This window comes from Anarrhichthys ocellatus, unplaced genomic scaffold (assembly GCF_004355925.1).
Source record: "Anarrhichthys ocellatus isolate YVR2014 unplaced genomic scaffold, GSC_Weel_1.0 scaffold14, whole genome shotgun sequence".
NCBI lineage: Eukaryota > Metazoa > Chordata > Actinopteri > Perciformes > Anarhichadidae > Anarrhichthys > Anarrhichthys ocellatus.
In genome coordinates, this window is record NW_022280044.1 from 6,401,294 (window position 1) to 6,425,397 (window position 24,104).

The 24,104-nt window shown below is 41.1% G+C and overlaps 1 protein-coding gene across 15 annotated transcripts in view; it reads right to left on the minus strand.

Moving 5' to 3' along the window:
* The window catches only part of thrb (thyroid hormone receptor beta), a 77,774-nt gene that overhangs the window by 19,551 nt on the left and 34,119 nt on the right, over positions 1-24,104 (minus strand). For 8 of the 15 annotated variants that reach the window (XM_031853803.1, XM_031853804.1, XM_031853789.1 and 5 more), the window contains exons 2-3: positions 10,123-10,189; positions 27-99 (exon numbers count right to left, since the gene is read on the minus strand). In XM_031853803.1, coding sequence (XP_031709663.1) covers positions 27-33 — 7 coding nt within the window. In that variant the 5' untranslated portion in view covers positions 34-99; positions 10,123-10,189. Of the gene's footprint in view, positions 1-26; positions 100-278; positions 1,610-2,519; positions 4,144-7,457; positions 10,190-10,387; positions 19,933-24,104 lie in introns of those variants that run through there. The other 7 variants (XM_031853798.1, XM_031853802.1, XM_031853801.1 and 4 more) reach the window with 4 other exon arrangements.

The window sequence follows — 24,104 nt, forward strand, 5'->3', positions numbered from 1 at the left end:
TGGGGTAATCAGGTCAGACATCTTACCTGACATGCTGGTGGGGTTCAAGGCCAAGACGTCATCCTCAGAGCCTCCTCAGACATCTGGGTACCTACCTAGCTGAACACAGAGCCAAGAAACCATCAATCCCTCAGTTCATTACTTATAGAATAGCCGACAACACTTAAATCTAAAATCTTGAAACTGTGTATTTTGTACTTACAGCTTGTCCATTCCCATTCTGCCATTTTAACAATCAACTAAAGTTGTGTGTGTGAAGAGGAAAAAGTGCCACTAACTGGATGTAATCAGCCTCGTTAGCTCGATGAGACAGGTCAAAAGAGGTGTTTGATGCCTCTTGTTTGCATCTCACAGAACATTCAGGGATGCAGATATTTCTGTGTCGTTTCTTTATCAGAGGGAGTCTTGCACACAGACTGTTCAGATGTTATGGCTGGATGACATCTAGTGGTCGAACATGGAAAACCAGTTTTACATAACCTCGCAATCTTTTAGAAATGAGAAGTCTGAGGCGTTGATTGCAGATATTGTTTATCCTCAAGGCTTGATTGTTTTCTTTTTCTCTATCACAGTGAAAATGTTCTAGCAGCATGTGTTGATCTTTAATCAGGCAGCTGATTTGAGGCAAAGCAGAGTGTCTTGCAGTGATCTACTGTAGTTCATCAGGAATACACACACACACACACACACACACACACACACACACACACACACGAAGTTGCATGTATGGAAGACATCAGAAAAAATGACCTGATGGGAAACACATTCTTACTGAGTTTGGGAGAACGTAGCACATTCATTTTAGTAGAAAAATATAGCATTCAGCTTAAAAAAGTAATCTAGAAATGTGCACTTGCAGGTATTTGTCTATTGTCTGCTCACAATGATAAAACGGTTGAAACGGCATTGCATGGTAGAACTTGTGGAAACGTTGAATTTGAACACCCGGAAAGCAGACCCCTGTGAGATCCCCAAAATACCTTTCAAGGCACACCCCGCTAACAAATAAGAGAAAGTGACTGACGGGAGTAACGTACAGATTCACATACGAAGTGCTAACGTCACAGATGGGGTTAGATTCAGTATATCTGTACTGGATGCACAGGAATAAGATGACTCAGCAATAATCAAACGGATCCTAAAATCTTGGATTGTTCTTTTAAAAGTCTTTCTAATATATTCTAGTCCAGTTAGAGAAGGCTCACACTTCAAATAACATCATTCGAGAAAAGTCTCTTTAGGCTAGCTCCAAGGCTTTTCCTTGAATTTAAAAAAAAAAAAACAACTCTAATTCAACCCAGTGATAAATCAACCGTTTAAACAACCAACCAGTGACTTCCATTTTGTAACTGAGCCTGTGTGCTTACAAAATCTCACAGTCAACAAGCTCAGAATTTACAGCTTTTGTCATTTCTCTGCACTGGAAGAACAGCTGGCTTGAAAAGCATTGCAGGAAACTATGATTCGGTTTGCTGCTTTTCACCCTAGAGAGCATTTAATATCCAGACAACAGCTGGGGGAGGCCCGAACGCTGGTTCATCCATTCAACAGGTTTCTGAAGCTCTAATGAGGCCACAGACAGACAGATGGATGCCCGAAGATTTTCTGGCTGGAAAAAAATATGAAGATAGATGGAAGGAAAAAAAAACAGACAATGTAGTGCACGTATATAGACAGAAGAGCAAGATGATTGCAAGTCATAATAAGAAGTTGAGCTAACGAGACACAGTAGACGGAGAGTAAAGTGAAACTCCTCATGGGGACATTTTTATCAGTAACCTCATATCTATACGAGTCTATAGCCTGGAGGAAAACAGTTGGGCCGCATGTTGAGGGGAGATGAGCGTCTCCTGACTGTTGGCTCCTCTATTATTAATTGTTGCTTCACGGGAGACAGTCTAAAGTATTTTTAAGACAACCCTGTCCCCTAAAAGTTACATTCCCATACATCTAAACCGCATTCTCAATTACGTTTGAAGGGAAACAGTTTTTAAACATGTGGTAAACTTTGTGAATTAAAAATAAATTAAAAACACACTTGATTTGGTTTAAAAGATCATGGTTTGGCTTAAAATAAATTTTATTAGGGAACTTAAGTTACATATAATGTCAAATAAGTCAACATTGACTTTTTGATTCACATAGGACACAAACAGCGGTCTCCTGGGTGAAAGTCTGTTATAGGTTTGACCTATTCATCCACTGGCCTCCTCCATACAAGGGGTTCTGCAGACTTTGACTAGAAAAGTATTTGTGATACATACAAAACAAACGTAGTCCAGGAGAGAATAAGTTTCCATAAAAACGTAATTGACAACGCAGTATTGTTGTCTGGGAAAGTCATTTTCTGTGTGAATCAAAAAGTCAATTTGAAGGTATTCTTGTATCATTTGTCAACATAATTTGGGCAACTAAAGCACTTGGTTTAGTTTAGAGATAATAGTTACATTTAATAAAAAGGCAAATGGAAATTGCAAGTAAGTAATACTTGGCATGCTACTTCATGCTTTGTCACTTACCATTGGCCCTAGATCTTAATTGTGAATTAGGATACTGGGCTGCATCAGGTGGCTTTAGATACGTCATACCCTTCAGCCCCAGTTGCCATTGCTATGGAAAAGAAGCAGAGATTGAACGGATTTACTGTAATCTGGTGTCTACAAAGTGTAACCATTGGCTGCTCTTGGTGACGTAGACAAAAGATGTCTTTGGACAATGTTGCTTGGGAGTAATAGTAATAGCTTCTCTCCTTGGGATTTAATGGCTGTAAAGGATTTAACCTTTGATGAAAGAACACTGATGATTGAACCAGAAGAGTTTCACGCCCCCCCAGGACTTGGAAGCACTTTGACTGCCAATCAACTAACAAACGCATAATGATGGGAATGAACATGACTTTTACTTCTTGGACTTTCGGTGCCCGACTCTCACACTTTATTAGCATTAGTTGGGGTCTTTTTGCATCCCTAGAAGGACATTACCAGGGCTAAAATATGTTCATGTAAATGCAGCTTAAAAAAAACACAACAGAGGAAACCAAGTTTGAGGTAAAACCCCCAACAGTTGCACCTAATATATGTGGTCACAGGGAGGCATTTCAGGACAAATTCATCAGATAGGAGGTCCACAGATGGCAATTTATTTTGGAGGGGAGCGACAAATCATGCAGCCGAGTGCTTTTTGTGGCTTTCCAATTTCTGCACATTAGTGTCCCAAATAAACAAAAGTGACAATAATGGACTTCTACCGCGGGCGTAAATTAGCTGCAGTGGAAATGAGCGGGGTCACTCCAGTCCACCCTTTTTCCTTTGCATCGAGCTTTTGCCTTCGCCGCTTGATGATTTTTTCATACTTAAAAAACAAACAGAGGAACTAGGTTGAACTCTGTGTGGTTGGACTGTAAGCAAACTTCACAGTTGTGCTTTCTTCGCCAGGATTTTCTTTAGATGCATGCATGGCATGTTGGCAACAATATCAAACATTTAGTCTGATTATACTGTGGACAGAGGAAGCCGAACTAATTTCTTCTCTTTAAGTACACACAAACAAAATCTGTCAAATTTATAGTAACCCTCAAGGGTTTCCTTCCTGTCTTTGACAACACAGGAACACTGCATTTGGCAGGAGCTATGGCGTGTCTCACATTTTTTCTGCTTGTTCTGTATGCGCACATATTGATTTCTACCCTTGACTTTCCTGGAATAGCCGGGAGCACAAATGGAGTCCTGAAAGAACCTGCATTTTTTTCTTGATGTGGAAGTGCCGAGCAATTTATACTGCATCCTGCTGTTTACTCTGAGGCGGTGAAAGTTATGTGTCGTGGTGTGTGCGGTGTGGTGTGTGTGTGCATGTACGTGCATAAGCTAACATGCAGCAGCCTTCAAGCTGGCCTTGGGTAAACATCACAACCGGATACTGCTGCCTTTCTGTACACATCAACACAGCTTAAGTCGCATAGCATCGTCAGCTGTGCATGTTGCTTTAAACTGCTACCGCAGTATGCGTGAGCCAAAAAGGTACCCGACTAATTCAATACTGCTGTTTGTGTAAGAGTATAAATGATAGTTACATCAACTAACATAAAATATATGACTATCTTTTTGGATTTATTTATTTAGGTTAAATAGACTACAGTTGTGTGAAAAAGTGTTTGCCCCCTTCCTGATTTCTAATTTTTTTGCATGTTTGTCACACTTAAATGTTTAAGATCATCAAACAAATTTAAATATTAGACAAAGATAACACAAGTAAACACAAAATGCAGTTTTTAAATGAAGGTTTTTATTATTAAGGGGAAAAAAAAATCCAAACCTACATGGCCCTGTGTGAAAAAGTGATTGCCCCCTAAACCTAATAACTGGTTGGGCCACCCTTAGCAGCAACAACTGCAATCAAGCCTTTGCGATAACTGGCAATGAGTCTTTTACAGCGCTGTAGAGGAATTTTGGCCCACTCATCTTTGCAGAATTGTTGTAATTCAGCCACATTGGAGGGTTTTCGAGCATGAACCGCCTTTTTAAGGTCATGCCACAGCATCTCAAATCGGATTCAGGTCGGGACTTTGACTAGGCCACTCCAAAGTCTTCATTTTGTTTTTCTTAAGCCATTCAGAGGTGGACTTGCTGGTGTGTTTTGGATCATTGTCCTGCTGCAGAACCCAAGTGCGCTTCAGCTTGAGGTCACGAACAGATGGCCGGACATTCTCCTTCAGGATTTTTTGGTAGACAGCAGAATTCATGGTTCCATTTACCACAGCAAGTCTTCCAGGTCCTGAAGCAGCAAAACAGCCCCAGACCATCACACTACCACCACTATATTTTACTGTTGGTATGATGTTCCTTTTCTGAAATGCTGTGTTACTTTTACGCCAGATGTAATGGGACATACACCTTCCAAAAAGTTCAACTTTTGTCTCGTCAGTCCACAGAGTATTTTCCCAAAAGTCTTGGGGATCATCAAGATGTTTTCTGGCAAAACTGAGACGAGCCTTTATGTTCTTTTTGCTCAGCAGTGATTGCAGTTGTTGCTGCTAAGGGTGGCCCAACCAGTTATTAGGTTTAGGGGGCAATCACTTTTTCAGACAGGGCCATGTAGGTTTGGATTTTTTCCCCCCCTTCATAATAAAAACCTTCATTTAAAAACTGCATTTTGTGTTTACTTGTGTTATCTTTGTCTAATATTTAAATTTGTTTGATGATCTGAAACATTTAAGTGTGACAAACATGCAAAAAAATAAGAAATCAGGAAGGGGGCAAACACTTTTTCACACAACTGTAAATGATCAGTTAAGATGTCTGTTCACAGGCGACAGCAGCTGATTTTTTATTTTGCTTCATCTGATTTGGATGATAGTCTGAGAGAATGTACGGGAGCCAGCGGGGACAAATTAAGAAAAGGCAAAAGCCAAAATACTAAGTGAGCCATTTTAATAGCATCGTCTCAAGACGTCAGTGACTCAGTTTGACGGGGACTGTCCTTGACACTGATGATGTAAAACACTTCCACTTCAGAGACTCAAGGGGTCGCCAAGTTTCAGATTGTACCGGCAGCAACTTTCCAGTTAAGGCTGGCGGTCTCACGCAGATTTTTAGCCACAACTGGAGTCAAACCAAAACTTTTTCATCTGCAGTCAAAGAGTAAAACCCTCCTTCACCCTCTCTGTTTCTTTCGCGGATTGCACAACTGCACACACACACACACTCAGACACTTGTGACTCTTGTGTGAAGTGAGGTTCACTCATAGGAGGGCGCGTTTTATGCCACAGTTTGGAGACGGAGCTGCACTGTGGGTAAGCACTTCCTCCTCTATAACTGGGACATTTCATTTCTCCACCACAACAGCTACCACATGCTGCATGACGAGAGGTGCGAGAACACTATGTACTACGTGCTGCTGCAGCAAATAAAACATGACAGTATGACAAAGAAATGTAAACTCACCAGCACGGCCTCATCAAATGTTTTCACCGTGGCTACTACTGTCAGCACTTAGAAAGCATAATGCAAATACAATTGATGCTATGCAGTACGAGCTGAATATATATGAAAATATATAGAAGACACTGATGCTATGATACTGACTGAATGACGCTTTTTAAGCTACGAGATTGTGTGGGTATGTAAAATGCATATTGTATACAGATTTTGACAGCTTTGGCCTTCACTCAAATTTATAGTGTGTGCACTTGTGTGTGTAGTTGTGTCAAAGCTGTGACACAACTACACACATCTTCCAGTGGAATCATAACAAACATTTCCTGCAAAAACTCAGACACAGAGTAGCTTATATTAAAAAAAAGCATGGTCATATAACTCACAAGTGTTAGGGGTAAGGAAGGAAACAGGAAATAGGCTCCTAATGGAGTACATGCTGTATCTTTCCTCATTGCTAGCATCCAAATATCAGATGAAGTGGTTATTGCTACCTAGAGTTCAATGGGACTAGCAGTATCTTGCAAAGTCTTCACAATTTTATACTTTTGTTTTAGCAAAAACTAGTAAAACTACAGTTGATCTCAGATGAAGGATGCTCTGAATCACTCTTTTGTCTTTGCGTTCAACATGAGTCCTGCAGATATACTTTACCACAACAGTTTATGTCTGTTATTAGTTAGTTTGTCATGCTTTCTTCAAATGCCAGCGCTATCCCGTAAAAGCTTTTTGCCAACATGAACGAGGGCAACAGATATTTGAGAGGGGAAAGCACAGCAATGCAACAAGTCATCATAATAGGGGCCGAAGCTCGATGCACGAAAGAACTCAACATTCTTCGAGTCTGACATTAAGGTAATGAAAAACACATTTGTATTGACAACATCCCCCACTTTCACACTAGAAGAGCGTTTAGAGAGCATTCTGTAAACCAGCCACTGTCACATTGAGGAAGAGAAGGTCGATGGAAGACTAGATTAAAGGTTTCACACTCACCATGTTCATGCTCTCACATCTTCAAACTGATTCTCAGTGAATCCATTTCTACTTTGGCATGTTTAGTTAAAGGAGGAGCACAGAATTATGCAATGCATAAACAGGGTTTTCCCCACACGTCAATAGTTCCGTCCCAAAACATTTTCAGAACTTCACACACTGAAATTTGTCACAACTTCTGCAGACGCTATGAAACTGAAACCTTCTATATATCGTAAAAATTGAAACTTGACATTTCCACCACATGGTCAAAAGTGTCGGCTGTGCTAGCAGGACCATACTCTGATCAGCATAATATCACACCTACTCTGCCCGAGTTGATTCTCCGTCAAGTGATAAAGTTACTCAGAACTACCAGAGGTTCGTGGTGGTTAACACAAGTCAGCCTGAGCTCTAAAGAAAAAACAAACACTTCAAACATGCATAAAAGCTATAGATGTGAATGTTTATTCATTTAGGCTTAAATCTGGAAGTAAACGTGGTCTGTTGTGAATGTGTGGACGTTGGCTCGGGGCTGAATTGCAACTTACCTTTCGCTTTCTGTTTGTCAACGTGTCTAACCGAGTCTCGCTCAGAGAAGGCTCATTCTGAAATCTGGCGTTGCATCCACAATGTGGAAATCAGCTAAATATTCAGCCATGACATTGACAATCTTTTAGATAACACGAAGCTACACTTTGTGTACTCCAACAGAACAAACACTAGCACTTCTAGTCTCCAACTCTCGCTCACATTTCCACTGTTGTCTTCCGGCAACAAGTCACGTGATACAATATCAAATAGACCGCAGAAAGAAAAAGGGAAGAAAGATGTTTTATTTCTCTGTAGTAACAACCTGAGCCTGTCACTGGCAAAAAACGAGCACTTTTAGTGGATGCACATTGACAGTGAGGAGCCCGTTTAGCGGCTGCAGCACACTAACGTGATACTGGCCAAATTTCAAAATGTTTTGTACCCATTACTCACTTTGATGCAAAAACACGGAAAATAAGGTCCAGATTGAAAACACTGAAGTTACCCTTTAAGTAGGGTCCAAATAACCAACCTGTGGAGATCAGTGTTATCTTTGATAATTCCTTGTTGGCTCTTACGTCTCCCTAGCGTTTTAAATGTTTGGTATAATTCTTTTTGGAAGATAAAACCCTGGTCTCAGAGAAGAAAACTAATATCTGTTGTTGCCAAACATGTTTTAATTGGACAGTAAATCTGTATACTACTGGGCTCTTATATGAACAGATCTCACCACACTTCAACAAAAATGAAGACATTAAGATTTTTCCAGAGCTTTCGGCCCTATTGCATGCCTTCCATGTGTCATCACATGCCCTGAGAAACTTGCTGAAGAAAGCTGCGAGATTTGGTTGTAAAACCTTTAGTTTAGAAGAATACTATATTATTAACATGTGCAACGTTTTGGTGTCCACATACTTTTGTAAGTATTTGTCAGAAAACACTGGACTAAAATAGCGAACTGTTTATAAAATGTTGCGTACACATTGATCCATCAGTATTAATGCATCAAGTATTAATCTACTTTAAGTACTGTCCAAATCTATCAGACACCCCAACAGTCTTCACTCGTAGTCTCATCGTGCGCAATGTCTGCCTGCATCACGAATCAACACCGGACAAGCAGCGGTAAACATTAGTCACGGGCTTTGACCAACATGCATCTTATTTGAGGTCGAATTCAGATAAGACTCGATCTTGATCCATCGAACATTATAATTAAAGCTCTCTAATACTTTATTTACGAAGCTGCATCACACTGTGCAACGTGATACAGGTGCATCATCATGGCAACTGGTATCACAGAAAGGACAGCAGATGGTGTTTTCATTAAAGAATTCAAGCTGATAGAGGAATCAACCGAATGACTTTGTGTCGGGAGTCTGCGGTGCGCTTATCATATTACATTAAGTTCTCTAGCTGCCGGGAAAAAAAAAAAAAAAAAAAAAAAAAGCACACAGCCCAATGTCAGAGAGGATCGCTGATACACGGGGGGCTATCGGGTGCGTTTTGGAAATGCTACAGTGTTCCTGTTACACTGTGCACAGTCATGAGCATGATCCACCACCGGAGACTAAGAGAGCCGAGCATGTCCATATAATACATCGGTGGTATTACAACCAATAATCCATGCAGCGCTATAACGGCCAGCAGGGAGAACACAGTCATGACGAATGGCTGACAGCTGCAGCTAACGCGTCACCTACAGAGACATAAATGATGTTTGGCATCCACGTTATCATCATTACATCTTTAGCTCCGACACATTTTCCTATTTTATGCGTGCAGACGGAGGCCTTTTTGTTCCCCCTCTGACATCTCCTCTGAGCTACACGGCAGTCTGTTTGTCTTCTTTTTTAATAAGCTGTCACATATATTTCCCTCCGTGCAATACACTGGAAGTAATGCTGCTTCTGTCCAGATTCATAGCAACGCAAGCCTTTGCAGTAAATGTAGCAACTGCCTTCATTTAATGGTCACAACAATTTCATATTTTTTTTGTTTCTTCCTGATTAGCTGACATTAAATCAATCACAGTGAGGTTTTGATGTATCAGCAGTTTTAAAATGGGTGCCAAGTGAAGCAAGTTTTCCACTGCACCTGAATGAACAGCAGCTTTGAGCCTGTAGGGGAAGCGTTTGCGTTATGTGCTCTTTACAGCCGGCATGCTGTTCTAATGCGCCCATGTGACGGTCAACATGTTAGTGTAGCGCTTTGATTGGAGTTCGGACTTAAAGGACTTCTCGTCCATGTTGAAAACATCTAGAATTCTAATTCCTGATGAAAACCATGACATTTTCCCAAAAGCTCCAAAACACAGCTGCTAAATGGATCTTGAGGTGAGATTGACAAACTTTTAAAAATGTGCTTGAAAAACGACATGCACGACATGACCCAGCCCTGTGACAAAACATGCACAGTCTGCTGCTGTCAGTCCCAAAGACAAGAAACAGAGTCAACAGACAGATCCCCAGTCTGGCACATAATGATTTAGCCTGGATCACTACCAAGATTTGAGCTTCATTACATTTACATCACGACTCGCCACTGCTAGACCCTGGTTTTTTGTGTGTGTGTCTTGGCCACAGCAGGGAGGTCTAGTGGGGGGGGGAGACTGTGTATTGGCAGGGTGCAGGTTTCTGTCTGTATGGAATTGAGCAAGATGAAGTGGTGAAGTGGTCTTACCAGAGGAAGTGGTGAAGTCTGACTCCAGGCAGCGCTGAGGAGCTGCTGAGCTCCCCGAGAGAAACACCTACAAAAACACACAAACGGAGCAGAGTCAAGCTAATGAGCAACTGAGATGAACATCACAGTCCAGCTACGAAAAACCAGTAGGTCCTCAAGAAGGCTAGAAACAATCGCAGACATGTTGCCAAATTAGCCCGAAGGCATTTTAAAGTTTAAAAGCTTCTCACTGGGTGAGGCAAAGACATTGAAAACACATACAAACCTCACTGTCTCGTTGAAATCATAAGCCAGAAGAGGATATTTAAAGGAAGTAAATATGTCACAGTGAAGCACCGACACCAGTTTTAATGCCTATTGTGCCGAGTACGTGTGGCAGGATGTAGTCAGATCACTACATCCGGCTCAGATGACCTATATGCAACACTATCCTCAACACAGCAACTCCCACAGCGGCTTTAAAGTAACCTCTGGTGGTTGCCACATGTGGTTACCACTACAAATACCACATAATACGCTGCATTAAGGGCGAAGATATCCCGGTATACATTTATTTTCTCTTTTGGACCCTCGAATAGGTCAATATATCTTTTTGTTTTGTGTGCGTCAGCCGAGAAAAACGACATTTTGGAAGGAATTCTGCCATAAATAAAGCAACTATGACAAAACGAAATGTGCAGGGAAGCAGAAATGCTTGGGTTGGAATCCAAGTCTGGTGTTTTGCCAAAAATCAATGGAAGTTATGTTAAGAAAGAAGAAGAAGAAGAAGAAGACCAACCAAAAAAAAGGAGGGGGTTTTCCTATGACGAGAGTGAGAAGGGAAAGCATTTGTTTATGTCATTAATGGGCTGGTCATCTCTCTCCGACAGACCGCAATCACGTGTAATCAGACTTAATGGGCACTCTAATGGGAATGCTTTTCCTCCCTCCATGCTGTTTCCGTAGCACTCTTCAACATCAACACACTTGTCCACACAAACAAGTGTGCACACAGATACGTGCGCACACATACGCAACTCATCTGGGGCAAATGCAACGCCGCACTTTTAGTCTGAATTATTGTTTTAATAATACTGTCTATACACAACAGTACAACATAATCAAGTCCTATTTGTGTGTAATGCTAATTTACACATTTGCTTGTTCATATTCTCTTCAGGTCTGATTTGTATTTATTTGTTTGCAGAGGCCGAGTCTCAGCCGGTTAAAGCTCAGTTCCGTCTCCTCCTGCTCTCCATCAACACTCAACACGCCGCTTTATTCATTATTTGTGCAGTCTTAGCCATCATTAGTTATGAGAATGTTGACGAGACCTGGGAACACACAATAAAATCATTACTACAAAGCAGCGGCGCCATAACTTGTTTTTAAAAACCTTCCTTGTGCTGGAATGCTGTTTAACAACTATCATGACGCGGGAACACTGTGAGCTGTCCGACTTCTTTTTAGAGATGCTGCATTGAACCCACATCGCAGCAATTAACGTGCAGCATAGAAAGGAAAGGACTCATTACATGGGTCCAGATGTGGGGATGACAAATGAGCAGACTGTCAAAACCCACAACAATTGTCCTGCGACCTCTATGCACGCACACATGTTTTGGCAGCTAGTTAACCACCTGTTGGAATCAAAGGCACACAACATCTCTGTGGATGCACTAGAAATAGTGTATACACAAATCTCATAATCTAATAGATTCGATTTCTTGGCAAAAATACATTTTGTTAAAAGTTGCAGGTGGAGTTTTAGACTTTCAGAAATGTTATGGATCTGCCTTTCTGTCAGTGGGTCTGGATCTCTCTCTCACTCACAAACACTTTCAGTTTAATTTCTATTTATTTTATGATGTTAAACTACTTTACAGGAGTTGTTTAGCTTGTACATAGAAGCTGTTGCCTGCTAAATACAGGATATTTACAGAATACACACTTTTCCACTGATCAACAGGTGGCGGTAACACCTAGATATGCTGTAATGCGCCATTTAAGGCAGACAATCAACTGGTAAACATGGATGTTAAAAAAACAAATAATAATAAACTTTTGCAAATGTTTTACTGTGTCTCTGAATAGTACTGCATAAAAACTAAACTTGTTAGTGGACAAGAAAACGCCACAGGGCCCCTTTAAGAAGCTAATGCAGGTATTTCCACACTGTGGACAGTGGTTTTAAAATGCACCATTTAGCGGTGTGATGAACACTGAAAGAGGAAAGAATGCATTTCCAAATTTAGTCTGCTAAAAGTGGACCCACTTAAGTCACCAAAATTGCAAAAGAACAAGCAATGCACAGAACATGTTTCCCCAAGAAAAATGAATGAGTTGTATATACGAGTGCACATAATTCATTACATTATAAATCAGTGAATTTTCCACTGAAAAATCTCCTGCACTCTGATTTTAGATATTAATCCATATAAGTAGATACACACTTAATGCCTTTTCATCCTCGAATGCAATCTATCATCATAGAAGCCAGGCAACAGCTTCTATGTACAAGCTAAACAACTCCTGTAAAGTAGTTTAACAACATCATAAAATGAATAGAAATGAAACTGAAATGGCTTGTGTTACGGCTGTGTATGTTCCCTGTGCCGTCCCTTTCTTCCCTCTCTAGAAGCTCTGCCCAGGTGTACCTGCATTGCTACACGAGGTGCACCTGGATTGGAAAGGAAGTGCTTAAAAAGCTCCAGTGCCATCAGCCGGAGGGAGTGGACAAAGAAAAAGGAGTTGCAATTCATCGAATGCCTTCCATGTTCTTGATTCCAAACTTTACAAGTCAAAAAAACCCAGATAAGCCAGCAGCACTTTCCAAAACATTTTCAGACTGTGATGCTATTATCCAGAAATGTGTGTGTGTATATATGTTGGTGAAGAGAGACACAAGGAGAGAAATGAAAAGAAAGTGTGTGTGGAAAAAAGAGAACCACCCACTGATACACTGTTACTCAGTTTCCATGGTGATCCGAGTTATATTTGACAATGTGACGCACGCTTTCAGCATCCACTTTTGCTGTTAGTCTTCATCTTTTCCAGTGCAGTGAGCTAAAAGTATGAATGGTTCAGACTAAGGAAAAGTGAGCTAAAATGACATTTGGGCCCTGTGTCTGTGGCCTGGAGACAGTCCACAAAAGACATCCGTACGACAGTCTGCACGCGTGGCTGTAATGGTGTAAAATGGTTAAGTTAAAGTGGAGAGGTAGGGCAGAGCTCCTCTTCAGTATTTTCCTCCACGGGCGTGTCAAGTGGTCTATGGAAATATTAATGAATGCAAGGCGCTCTTTTGCCTGTGATCCTAACTCCCGAGTCCCCACTTCATGTGTCCAGTGTGATCAGCACCGTGTGCTCCAATCAATTCACTACTAATTCGCAAGAATCAGTACTCTGTCTGGATGGACAGAACTTGCAGTGTGAACTTGTGCTCTGGAAAGATGCAAGAATGTGGTCAGAAATGCAATGACTTGCTTTTAAAGCTCACAAACATGCTATGATCCCTTTGTTTCTCATGCCGGGTGTTCTGCTCATATTAGCAACAGTAGCTTCGGGGGACGATCACCCGCATCACCTTTTCTGCAGCGAGAGGCGCCTCTATCCAGTTGTTTACAACAGCATTTTTTTTTTTTTTGCACTCTGCTGTCGTTGTGCTTCAGGCACCCGACGTGCCTTTGTGTTGTTTTTTTCTTTTGGAGAAACGGTCAAAAAGCGCCGCAGGTAAACAAATATTCAAATGCCCTCCATAACTGCGGCTTTTTCCCTTCTGTCCAATCAGTTATAAACAGAAATAAGATGCTTCTTTTGCATATTATCAACATATAAAGCGGGGGGATATTTTGAAACAGAAATGAATATCATGATAAAAGTAAAGAGCATCGAGGTTTGTTGGGTCATGATTAAAACCATAAAACTTAATGTCTGTACTTAGGTTGGCGTTTCGCAGCAGTTGACTTTGTGGTAACTGTGGTCACCATGAATCACGAAAGAAAATATATTCTGCTGCCTCAGGCTTCAATCTAGAGCCCGTTGGCTGGCGGAATCTTTGAATCCACAGTTTATTTTGGGGTTGTTTTACCAATTGAATGGCCCTTGTCTTTGGTGATTCACGATGGGGAAAGAGACCCAAAAGATCCTTGGTTCTGAAGGGGCAGAAATGCACCTCATTATGATCCAAGCCCAGTGCGCTGGTCCAGGACCGTGTCTAAGTGTTTCTGTTTGGGCAGAAAGCTGGAGCGCTTAAGAAAACCACGCTACTCCATCGAGAAAGGCCCCGTGAGGAGCCACCACAAAGCACGAGGGGGATCTGCAAAAATGAAAGGTTTTCGTGGTTTTGCAGTGACACGTTCTGTATTTCTTTTTCACTACAATACAGAGAAAGAGACAGAAATTATGCAATAACTTTTCTTTTCTTCTGACAATGTAAACACACACACACACACACACACACACACACACACACACACAGTGCTCTCATGTTGGGGAGAGCCATGTGTCAGGATTATGATTATTATATACATCACTCATTACCATATTTGCAAAACTTCTGCTGTATTATTTTCTGTTAATGGCGTGAGAACATGCATGTTTAAACACAGTTTTTAATGTTTGTGTTGATTCTCAAAAATGAACGAGGTGATTGCTTTGTGCATGCACACAACAGCAGCAGAGAAGCAGAGTGCTGCACTGAGAAAAGTGATCTAATGAGACACATTTCCACTTCTTTGTATCGATCCTAAGACATATTTCTAGTATTGACGCTCGACACAAGATTTAGTATCAGTAGCAAAAGGTACTTTAGGTTTTAATCTGCCCCTCCCCAGTTTTCCATGTGATAGGAACAGCAGGAAAGGTGTTTCTTATCTTTAAACTCTCCTCTTCAGCTCCTAATCTAATCATTGTATTTAATCTTCCATTCAATGTTTCAAACTGATATCCTGGGAAAACTTTCAAAATAAAACAGGAAACAGGTTTAGCAAAAACCCAAGACCATGACAAGCGGTAATCTGAATGTAGCATTTTCAGATTAAGTTAGTCCAATTAATCAGGTTTTACGAGCATTCTTCAGACATGTATACAGTGCACCGGGAATACGCGCTTTGCGACAGATGGCCTCTTGCCTGTTTACAGCGGCGTAGACTGTTCTCGTGCATAGCCGAAAAAAAGAATAGCTTGAATAACACGGGTTTGCAAAACTTGCAGAACAGGGACAGCGAGGGGGACATTTAGGTAGTTTAAAGGGCGTAGACACAGGACGTACCTCAATGGGGCATGTTACGTATAGTACAAGCATATAATTAGTTTTGTAGGCTTTTAAGGTAAAGCAGCAGAACATGTTTGGTTTGTATCAACAGTAACCTGAAAGCAAATTCATTACATCTTCAACAGCACAAAGGAGATTGGATCAGAAAACAGTGTTGTGTGTTGAAAAAAGTGAAAGTAACAACATGAAGGTCAGAGTGAAAACTGAACTTCAATGATGGCACACATCTGTGAATCAGACACAAAATAAAAATCACCATTAAAGCACAAGGAAGCAGAAAGCCAAGTCAATGCTGGAGGCAGCGAGTCCATTACTGAACCCAAACTTAACATTATCCTCACTAAAGATGAACAGCTCCTCTAAGAAAAACATTCATATGCAACCACGTAAATATTATGCATCAGGAACAAACACTGTTATAGGGAGTTGAGGAGAGGAAACAAGAAGACAGAAGACTGTCAAGACCGACCCTCAAGGACACGACACCTTCCAGTGAGCAGAGCTACATGAAGAAAGCACAAAGGTAAAGATAAGTGACATAATTGGTCTGAGTCAAGCACCCGAGGAAACAGCTGGGACCAAAATGAGTCACGGCTGTAATCACTACCTGTGCTAATTCTACAAAGTGTTGAAAACATTATGTGAAGATGTTACACGATGACACCGATATTCGTCATAATACTGCAGTAAAAACACTACATTCAAACAATGTTCCACGGAATGGGTCATCTTAGTTTTCTCATGAAATTTGCACTCAAGCATCGAAGTTCAGTCTTCACCTTTTATGAGCCGTTTTTTCCAGAGCTTTCAGCATCAGCGGATGGAGTTCATCTTGAAAACTCTCCCTTAGAAACATAACTTTATACTCCATCTGCTGATGAAGATTATGTGATATGTTTAAGGTCCCCTCACGAGCTCACGGAGCTTCAGAACTTGTGTCCAGTCCACCTATAACTGTTCACAACTTTGACTGGTAGATTAATCATTCAGTCCATAAAAAGGCCATAAAACAGTGAAAACTACTCATCAGAATGTCCAAAATACCAAGGTGCTATCTTCACATTGCTGCTTTTGTCTATCAGTCCAAAATAAATGTGATGTCGCACTAGTGAGTTGCCAAACTTTTGCCTCCGACTTCTCAAATAGGAGCATTAAATACTTTTTTTTTTGCTTTATCGTCGTAAATTTAACATTATTTTAGACAGCTGGTTGAATAAAACAAGACATTTTAAAGACTAAATGATTCATTGATTGGCACTCTCCTTCAAACTTTGTGGGACTGCTCAGGGATAAAGCTTTCATGGGGAAGAAAACTATTTTAAAAAGTAGAACTTTCTTCTTCTTCTGGGAGAGGTAGTAGAACATCATCATATGATATACTGTTATTGCAAAGAAGCAAGATAAATGAGAATTATAAAGGAATTTATGTAAGGAAGTGTGATTTCATGAGTCTGTATAGTCAGTGTTGGCCTTTGGATTAATATGTAATGTAATAGATGTGGACTAGTGAGGGTTGATGAATTGAAATCCATTATAGATCAGCTGATGATGGCATAATATAGAATATTATTTTTAAGACAGAATGAACAGAAACTCAGCATTTGGTTAATTGGTCATCAAAATAAAATAAAAAAAATCACGTCAATCTTGTCTAAATCAACAATGACGATACGCAGTAAATCCTCATATTTGAAACGTCGGAACATTTTGTTAATATTGCATGAAATCATGAATCAATTGTCAAAATGATTGATGATCAATCTTCTATTGATTTACTCATCAATTAACTGACTAATTGTTTCCGACACTAACTGAGTTATTGCCAAAATGTATGATGAGAATAAATATGAGGGAAGATTACAACCGCAGAGCAAATTGTGTGTGTGTGTGTGTGAGAGACGCAGAGGCTTATGTTGTGAACATACAGAAAACAATGTGCAACATAGGCATTCTGCAAATGAAGATGAGAAAAATATAAAAATTTCATGCATCTCTTGCCTTACTAACACCACCACCTTTCTCACACACACACACACACACACACACACACACACACACACACACACACACACACACACACACACACCCCCTCCCTCCCTTTCAGTCTGACAGTCTCTGCCTTCGCCTGTATGAGCCAGTGTGGGTCAGATGAGGACAATGCGCCGGCTTGCAGACTCTGTTTGCAGCAAAACCGAGGTCTTTTTTTCCCCTCCTTTTTTTCCAGCCTCATGGACACAATTTCAGGGGCCCAATAAAAAAAAAAAAGACAGCAAAAAAAAGGGTGGATGAAAAAAAAGAAGCCCTTTTCAAATTGATGACAGCAGTGGGCACCGAGGGAAACCATTGAAACGAGTGTATAAAGCAGCATCATAGCGTCTGCCTGCACCCCCCCCCCCCTCCCTCCTGCTCCCCACATCAAAAGTGCGCGCCCATCCTGAGCCGATAGAGCACCACATCGCTGCGGTGCATGCCGGGTAAGAGAGGACAACTCAGGACACATGCAGGGACTTTAAGGATACTGCAGTAAGCTGTTCACAATGAGAAAAAAAAAAAAAAAAGAGGGAAAAGATGCAGAGAGACGGAGGGAGGGAGGCGAGGGGAGGGAAAGGAGACAAAAATACTGGCTGGATCAGTGGAGGATGGAGGAATTGAACATTTCATTCTGACAAATATGAACGCAGCGGTTCTGTTTTCACTGTTTATGCCATTAGATCTGCATCAGTACACCAAATCGCTGCTCTGCAGCAGTGTACGACCGAGTCTGAAGGATTTTTAGACAAAAACCTTGGTTCTTTCATTTCAGTAATTTTATATATATTTTTCAGGCCACCTTAAGTCTTATATTCATTATGAAGAGAAGCCTTTTCTTTCAGTTTGCTGTTTTTATCTAGAAGTGACGCAGTAAAGCAGAAATACACATGAAGCGATAGATGAACCGATTGTGTGATTTGGTTATGGGTGTTAAAACTGTTAACACAGTTAATTATAAAATGCTGCATGTCATCAAATTGAAGATCTTTTCACACATTTAATTAACTGCAAAACTCTAACTGTAAAAGAACTGTGATTTTCATTATCACTGAATCTGGTCATTCTTTTTGAAAGGAATTGAATAGTCATTTAATGATTAATCAATCAAATCAACAGCATGCAGCACATTCTATTCTATTTCTTCCACACGCTGCTGTTTTGGTAACTCACTTCACCTGGTTACGGGTTAGGGAAAGTATCCAGTGCCAACCAGTTCACCTGAACGCCTTCACCTACTGCAGTGAAAAACACCCGAACAACTCTTGCACTGGAAGCATTGCCACTGAATGTAATCCATACAGCAATAGTGTTTCCACCAAATCATATTTGGCAAAATCATTTAGTGGTTTATATAAAAGGGAAGACGGGGACAAGGTTGACTCTATAGAGCCTCGTGGATTTATTTAGATACAGGCGGTGAGGAGGTGGGACACCAGGAGGGATGACAAGATGCTGCTGGATATAAACTGAAAATTAGAAAATAAAAATATCACTGTGCCACTGGTACAAGAATGAATCCAAGTAGATTGTATTTCAAACACTAATCTGAAAAGAACACATGTTAAAAAAAAGTAAGATCAAAAGAAATTTAAAACCTTTGGTACCTCTTTCCGTTTCACATCCTAACTTAGGTCACACAGTTTTACCCCGACAGCGTCGTTAACACTGACCTTGCATGTTGTGTCAACTCTCCCTCCCCCAGCTGATATTTAACTGCCCGGCACCGCTGCGACCGCCACGGCGCCGACATAGAAGCATCTGCTGAACTATACTATATGAAACCGTGACCCCTCCACGATCTCTGTGTGTGTGTACAGCGGTATCTGAAGTGTGTTAGTATGTGTGAACTGGTTTCACCACGAGTGCCCAGAGTGTATACCTGCAGCAGAGAGGGAGCGCCACAGGAAATACATGTTCACATCCTGTGTGAGCGCGGATCAGCTGCAGATGTTGCAAGATGTGACATTGAGGCAACCAGCGGCCAGACGGAGGCAAATCCAGGGGAAGTCCCGCCTGCAGCCATCACACTGTTAAAATCCTAATATCACTTTAATATCAATACAATACACTACAGAGGCTACGGTTAAGCAGACTGATGGCTTTCGTCTCATAACATCCGATGTGGACAGTGGATACAATAATACTAATACTATACCTTGCATGTCTGCTAGGGCTACAACTAGTAAGTTTCATTATTGATTATTTTCTTGATCAATCAATAAACCATTTAGTCCCAGAGCCCGAATAAACCGTTAACACATACAGGCCTACAACGATATCTCCTAACGTAAAGTACTTTAAACTAAAGAAGCCAGTATGTTAACATTCATAATAACAATCGAACATTCATTTATAAGAGACATTGTATCACAGATTAGCCCGTTTTCATTCCCAGGGCGTCAAATACTGACGCTCTGACCCACCCCTCAGCGTCCGATACCGAGGCACGAGGCACCCTTCAGTGTTTGTGTGGGACACACCAGGCTTTTAAGTAACTACAATGTAAAATCAGAGCCATTAGACGCTCAGAGAAAATGCTCCTGTGGTGTGATGACGGAGTAAAAAGACAAAAAAAACAAAAACACGTGGAGGGTGGGAGGGGAGGCGGATCAAACAAATACAGGACTTTCAACCAAGAGACCGGTCTTCATGTCTCCAAGTGAAGTTATTTTGAAGTTACCATTGTGATGTTTGTGACATGTGTGCACTTATGTTACACTGTTTAAATTGTACACCGTTTACGCAGTTACTTTAAGCCAAACCAAGATGCTCTTCCTAAACTAAGGGGTTTTGTTGCCTAAACCGAAGCAAGTGTTGTTGCTGTTTAAATTCACGTGTTTACCTCCCTCTGTGCTACCCAGTGCGTTAGAAAGTGACACCAAACGGTGCTGGAACATGTTGCTCAGATCGACTGACTGCACGCCCACAATGCCTGTATACAGTATTACTGTGTTCCTGAATAGCAGATGAAGATGCATTTCAACAGCTTAACCCAGACAAGACCTTAAGAGAGGCATTATCTATTATTCACAATGGTGTATGTAAACCACCCGGAAAGCACAATGCACGTTATACGCTACCTGAGGAATAACACAGTGCATTCTGGCAAGAACACTGGCACTGTTTTGAAAATGAAACCGGAAAGTTATCTTGTAATTCAACGCAATATTGCGTCTGTTTGTGTGCAGTCGTTGACTCCAAGGAGACTCACTGCTTGCTGGTGGCTTTGCATGGGGAGGGATTTGAAAGCTGGATGCAACAACAACACTGATAACCAAGAACTGGCCTTCAGACCTTCCCCTCCACCAACCCAGCTCTCCCTCCTTCAGTCCCCGTCGGCCTATACATGCCAGGGACTGGAAATACTTAACATGAACTGTAAGGGTTAATTTGATCCAATCATCCAAGCTGTAAATATTATTTTACAAGTCACCAAGGGCAATGAAACTGCACATGGGCACAAACTACTGTGAACTCTGCACTGTGAATGCCTCACCATGCATCTCATAGTAAAGCCTATTCATAGAATGCAACACACTGTAAAAACTTGTCTTTGTTGGAAAGTCTTCCATATCGTTTTAGAAGAAATATTTTCAGGATCTAAATTCAGACGGCAATAAACCAGCATAATCCGAGTCGGGGCTTTCCTCCCACTGGTTTTGCAGCACTGCCCAGTTCGCCACAGTAAACGCTAGGTTTTTCCAGACAGACAGGCAGGCAAGGCAAAGCTGGGAGGGAAGGAAAGGACAGAGGCATGATGGGTGCCAGGCTGGCTGTACCATGTTAAGGTATTGGATCAACAAGATGTTTCTGGGCAGACGTGCAGCAAGCCGTTTGCTGCAGTTAAATTATGAAAGACATAAAAAAAAACTAAAAAAAACAGTCAAATTAAAATGAGAAACTCATGTGAAGGAGATTTTTGCTGAGCGAGAGCTTCTAAATGTAACTCGATGAGCAAAAGTAATGTGTTGTTCTGACTTGATCCAACTCTATGCGTCTCCCTAATAAGGCTGCTCTGATGGTTGCAGGGTTTGCAAAGAGTGTCAAAGCCTGCCGAACTACAAATAGGTCAGTAATAGGCACCCAAGGATTTTCTCCAAAACACCTCCGATTGGTCCGTTTCCATGTCTCTAGGGCAGAAACCTGGATACGACACTGGTGCAACCCTCACTAGCTAGGAACCCTGCCAGGTTTTAGGAGACACACACACACACGCACACACACACACACACACACACACACACAGCTAAGACTCTAGCATTACACAACATTATACGCATGTGGGACACAGTGGATGGCTAAAACAACCCCACATACATCCAGACAGTTTGACCTCCAGCCAAGCAGCCTACATACAAGCCTGTAAACATGGTGACGTCACACAGGGCTGAAACCAGAGGCTGGATTCCTTGGATTGTGGATCCATAAAGATTTGGCGGGTGGTCAGCTTTTTTTTGTGTACACCGGGGCTCATCTCTATCCAACAACAGCTGGGGCCACGCAAGACTCTTGACTAATTTCTTTTCCCCCTGAACAGCACACACGGCTTTTCACCAGCAGCTGGATGGGGAACAGGCACGGCTCTGGACAACACACTGCTGTTCTCTTATGAAAAGGACAATTCCAGTTTATAATAACTTGGTTTGTTTTTCGATGGTGATGGCCATCATTTCTATCAGTATTTATTACTAAATGCAATTAACAAAAACCTGTAAAAAATGTAGTCGGTGACCTAATCCAAGTATAACAGAATGAAAGTAACTTAATTTTGTTACTTTTGGATTACCTCACTACCAATGAAGATAATGACGCCATTATTTTGTTTGTAAAGCAGAGAAGGGGAACACCATCACAGTACAAGTTCTGCCTATCATCCAAGGACTCAAGTCATTTGGCATAAAAGTGATGCCGGAATGTTAATTTGTAGCAGCAGCAGCAGCACCACCCATATCAATTAAATTGACCTGCATGCAAATTTGCTGTTCTGTCCCGGTGTTGTGTTTGCCTAAGCAGAAATTGGAAGCCCATTTCTTACGAACCAACTTTTCATGCTGGGATGCCTCTCTGTAAAAAGACCATCTCGATGAACTGGAAAATGTACAAACCATCCGGCTTTGCGATAACTTTCAGTACTGTGACACTCTTCCCCTTTTATTACAAAATAATGGCGACATTTCCACCCAGTGAAGGCAGTGTTGTAATGTGTCCGTATGTGCATGGTAGCATTCTTTATTTTAGATTAAAATGTAATGTTAAAATTGTAATCCTGCTAATAATTCCCATTTTAAAAACAAAAACTGTGAAATCTAACTGTTGTTTCATTAGATTTCAAATGGGTTGATTTCCATATGACGCAGATCCTAACTACATGTTAAAATATAGCTGGAAAAATATATATTTGTAATCAAATATGGCATAGTTACAACCTATACTTCAGTTATTCTTCAGAATCAGAACCGTTTATTGCCAAGTACCTTACACATACAAGGAATTTGACTTGGTGACTGCTGCATAACTATAAACAATGAACACAATAATCAAGACAAAACTTAAAAATAGAAAAATAACCCTAAAGCACAGCTCTTTGCTTGGTTTGCCATTCAATCTTCATTCAAAGACTTAACTATGATGACGAGCTGTGGACACCGACAAAAATAATGAGTTTGAAAATACTAGCAGACAGACATGCGGTTCCTCTGCAGAGAAGTTGGCCTCACGCTTCATTCCAGAGCGAGCTACGCAATACAGGCCGACTGTAGGCTTTACTGGGAATCACTGGCTGCTTGAGGAGTTTGCCCACTCTTTAACAAGGTTTCTTTTGGAAATTTGCCTTCAAGTCTTACAGGAAAAAAAATTAACACCTTTAGAGAACGTAACCTTAAAATAAACCTCGTTAAAAACCCGTTAAAACCAGCGGGAACTAAAACCGCTTCTTTGTGTCAGATGTTTTTGGTTGTCACAACTAAATGTCACAAAAGAACAAGAGATGGACTGTAAAAGATTTACTGCTGCAATTTAGTGGACTGAATGTAGGCCAAAGCCTCTGTGTTTGAGGAGCCAGTGTTGGTTCATATTGGCCTCTCAGTCAGTCTCAGTCTGGCTCTAGCCAACCTGTCACTGTAGCAGTCGGAGCAACATGGAGCGTTCGATTTGTGACCTTTAACGCGCATATAATAGAAACCATCCTCAGGGCATCCATCTGTTCCAGCTATAGTACGTTTACAAACTTTGATCAACTTTGATCAGTTTTGCCTTTGATGTAGAGAGTTGACAGAAAATAACAGATGAGAGATGGGGTCAGGGCCAAGGGAAGCAAATCAGGGAAGACCTGGCAATGACAGTCAGTGTCTTCAACCATTAGGCCATCAAAACATCCCAAGCCGACTTCTAAACGATAACGCTGCTCCTCATCAACAAATCAAATGAAAACAACAATGAATGTATTCCCCGATATATTAGTCCTCTGTGCCGTTAAGCTCCATTTCAATGAGCCACACTTTTGAACTGGATGACATGTTCCGTCACTACTATGAACACCCCCCCCCCTATAATATCATATTATAGGGGGAAAAAAAAAAAAAAAAAAAAAAGCCAACAGGTGCTCTATATAAAACATAGTTAATTGCTTTTTTAATGTGGTGAAACATTATATAAACACACAATAAATTGAATAATGATACGATAAACATCGGGGCAG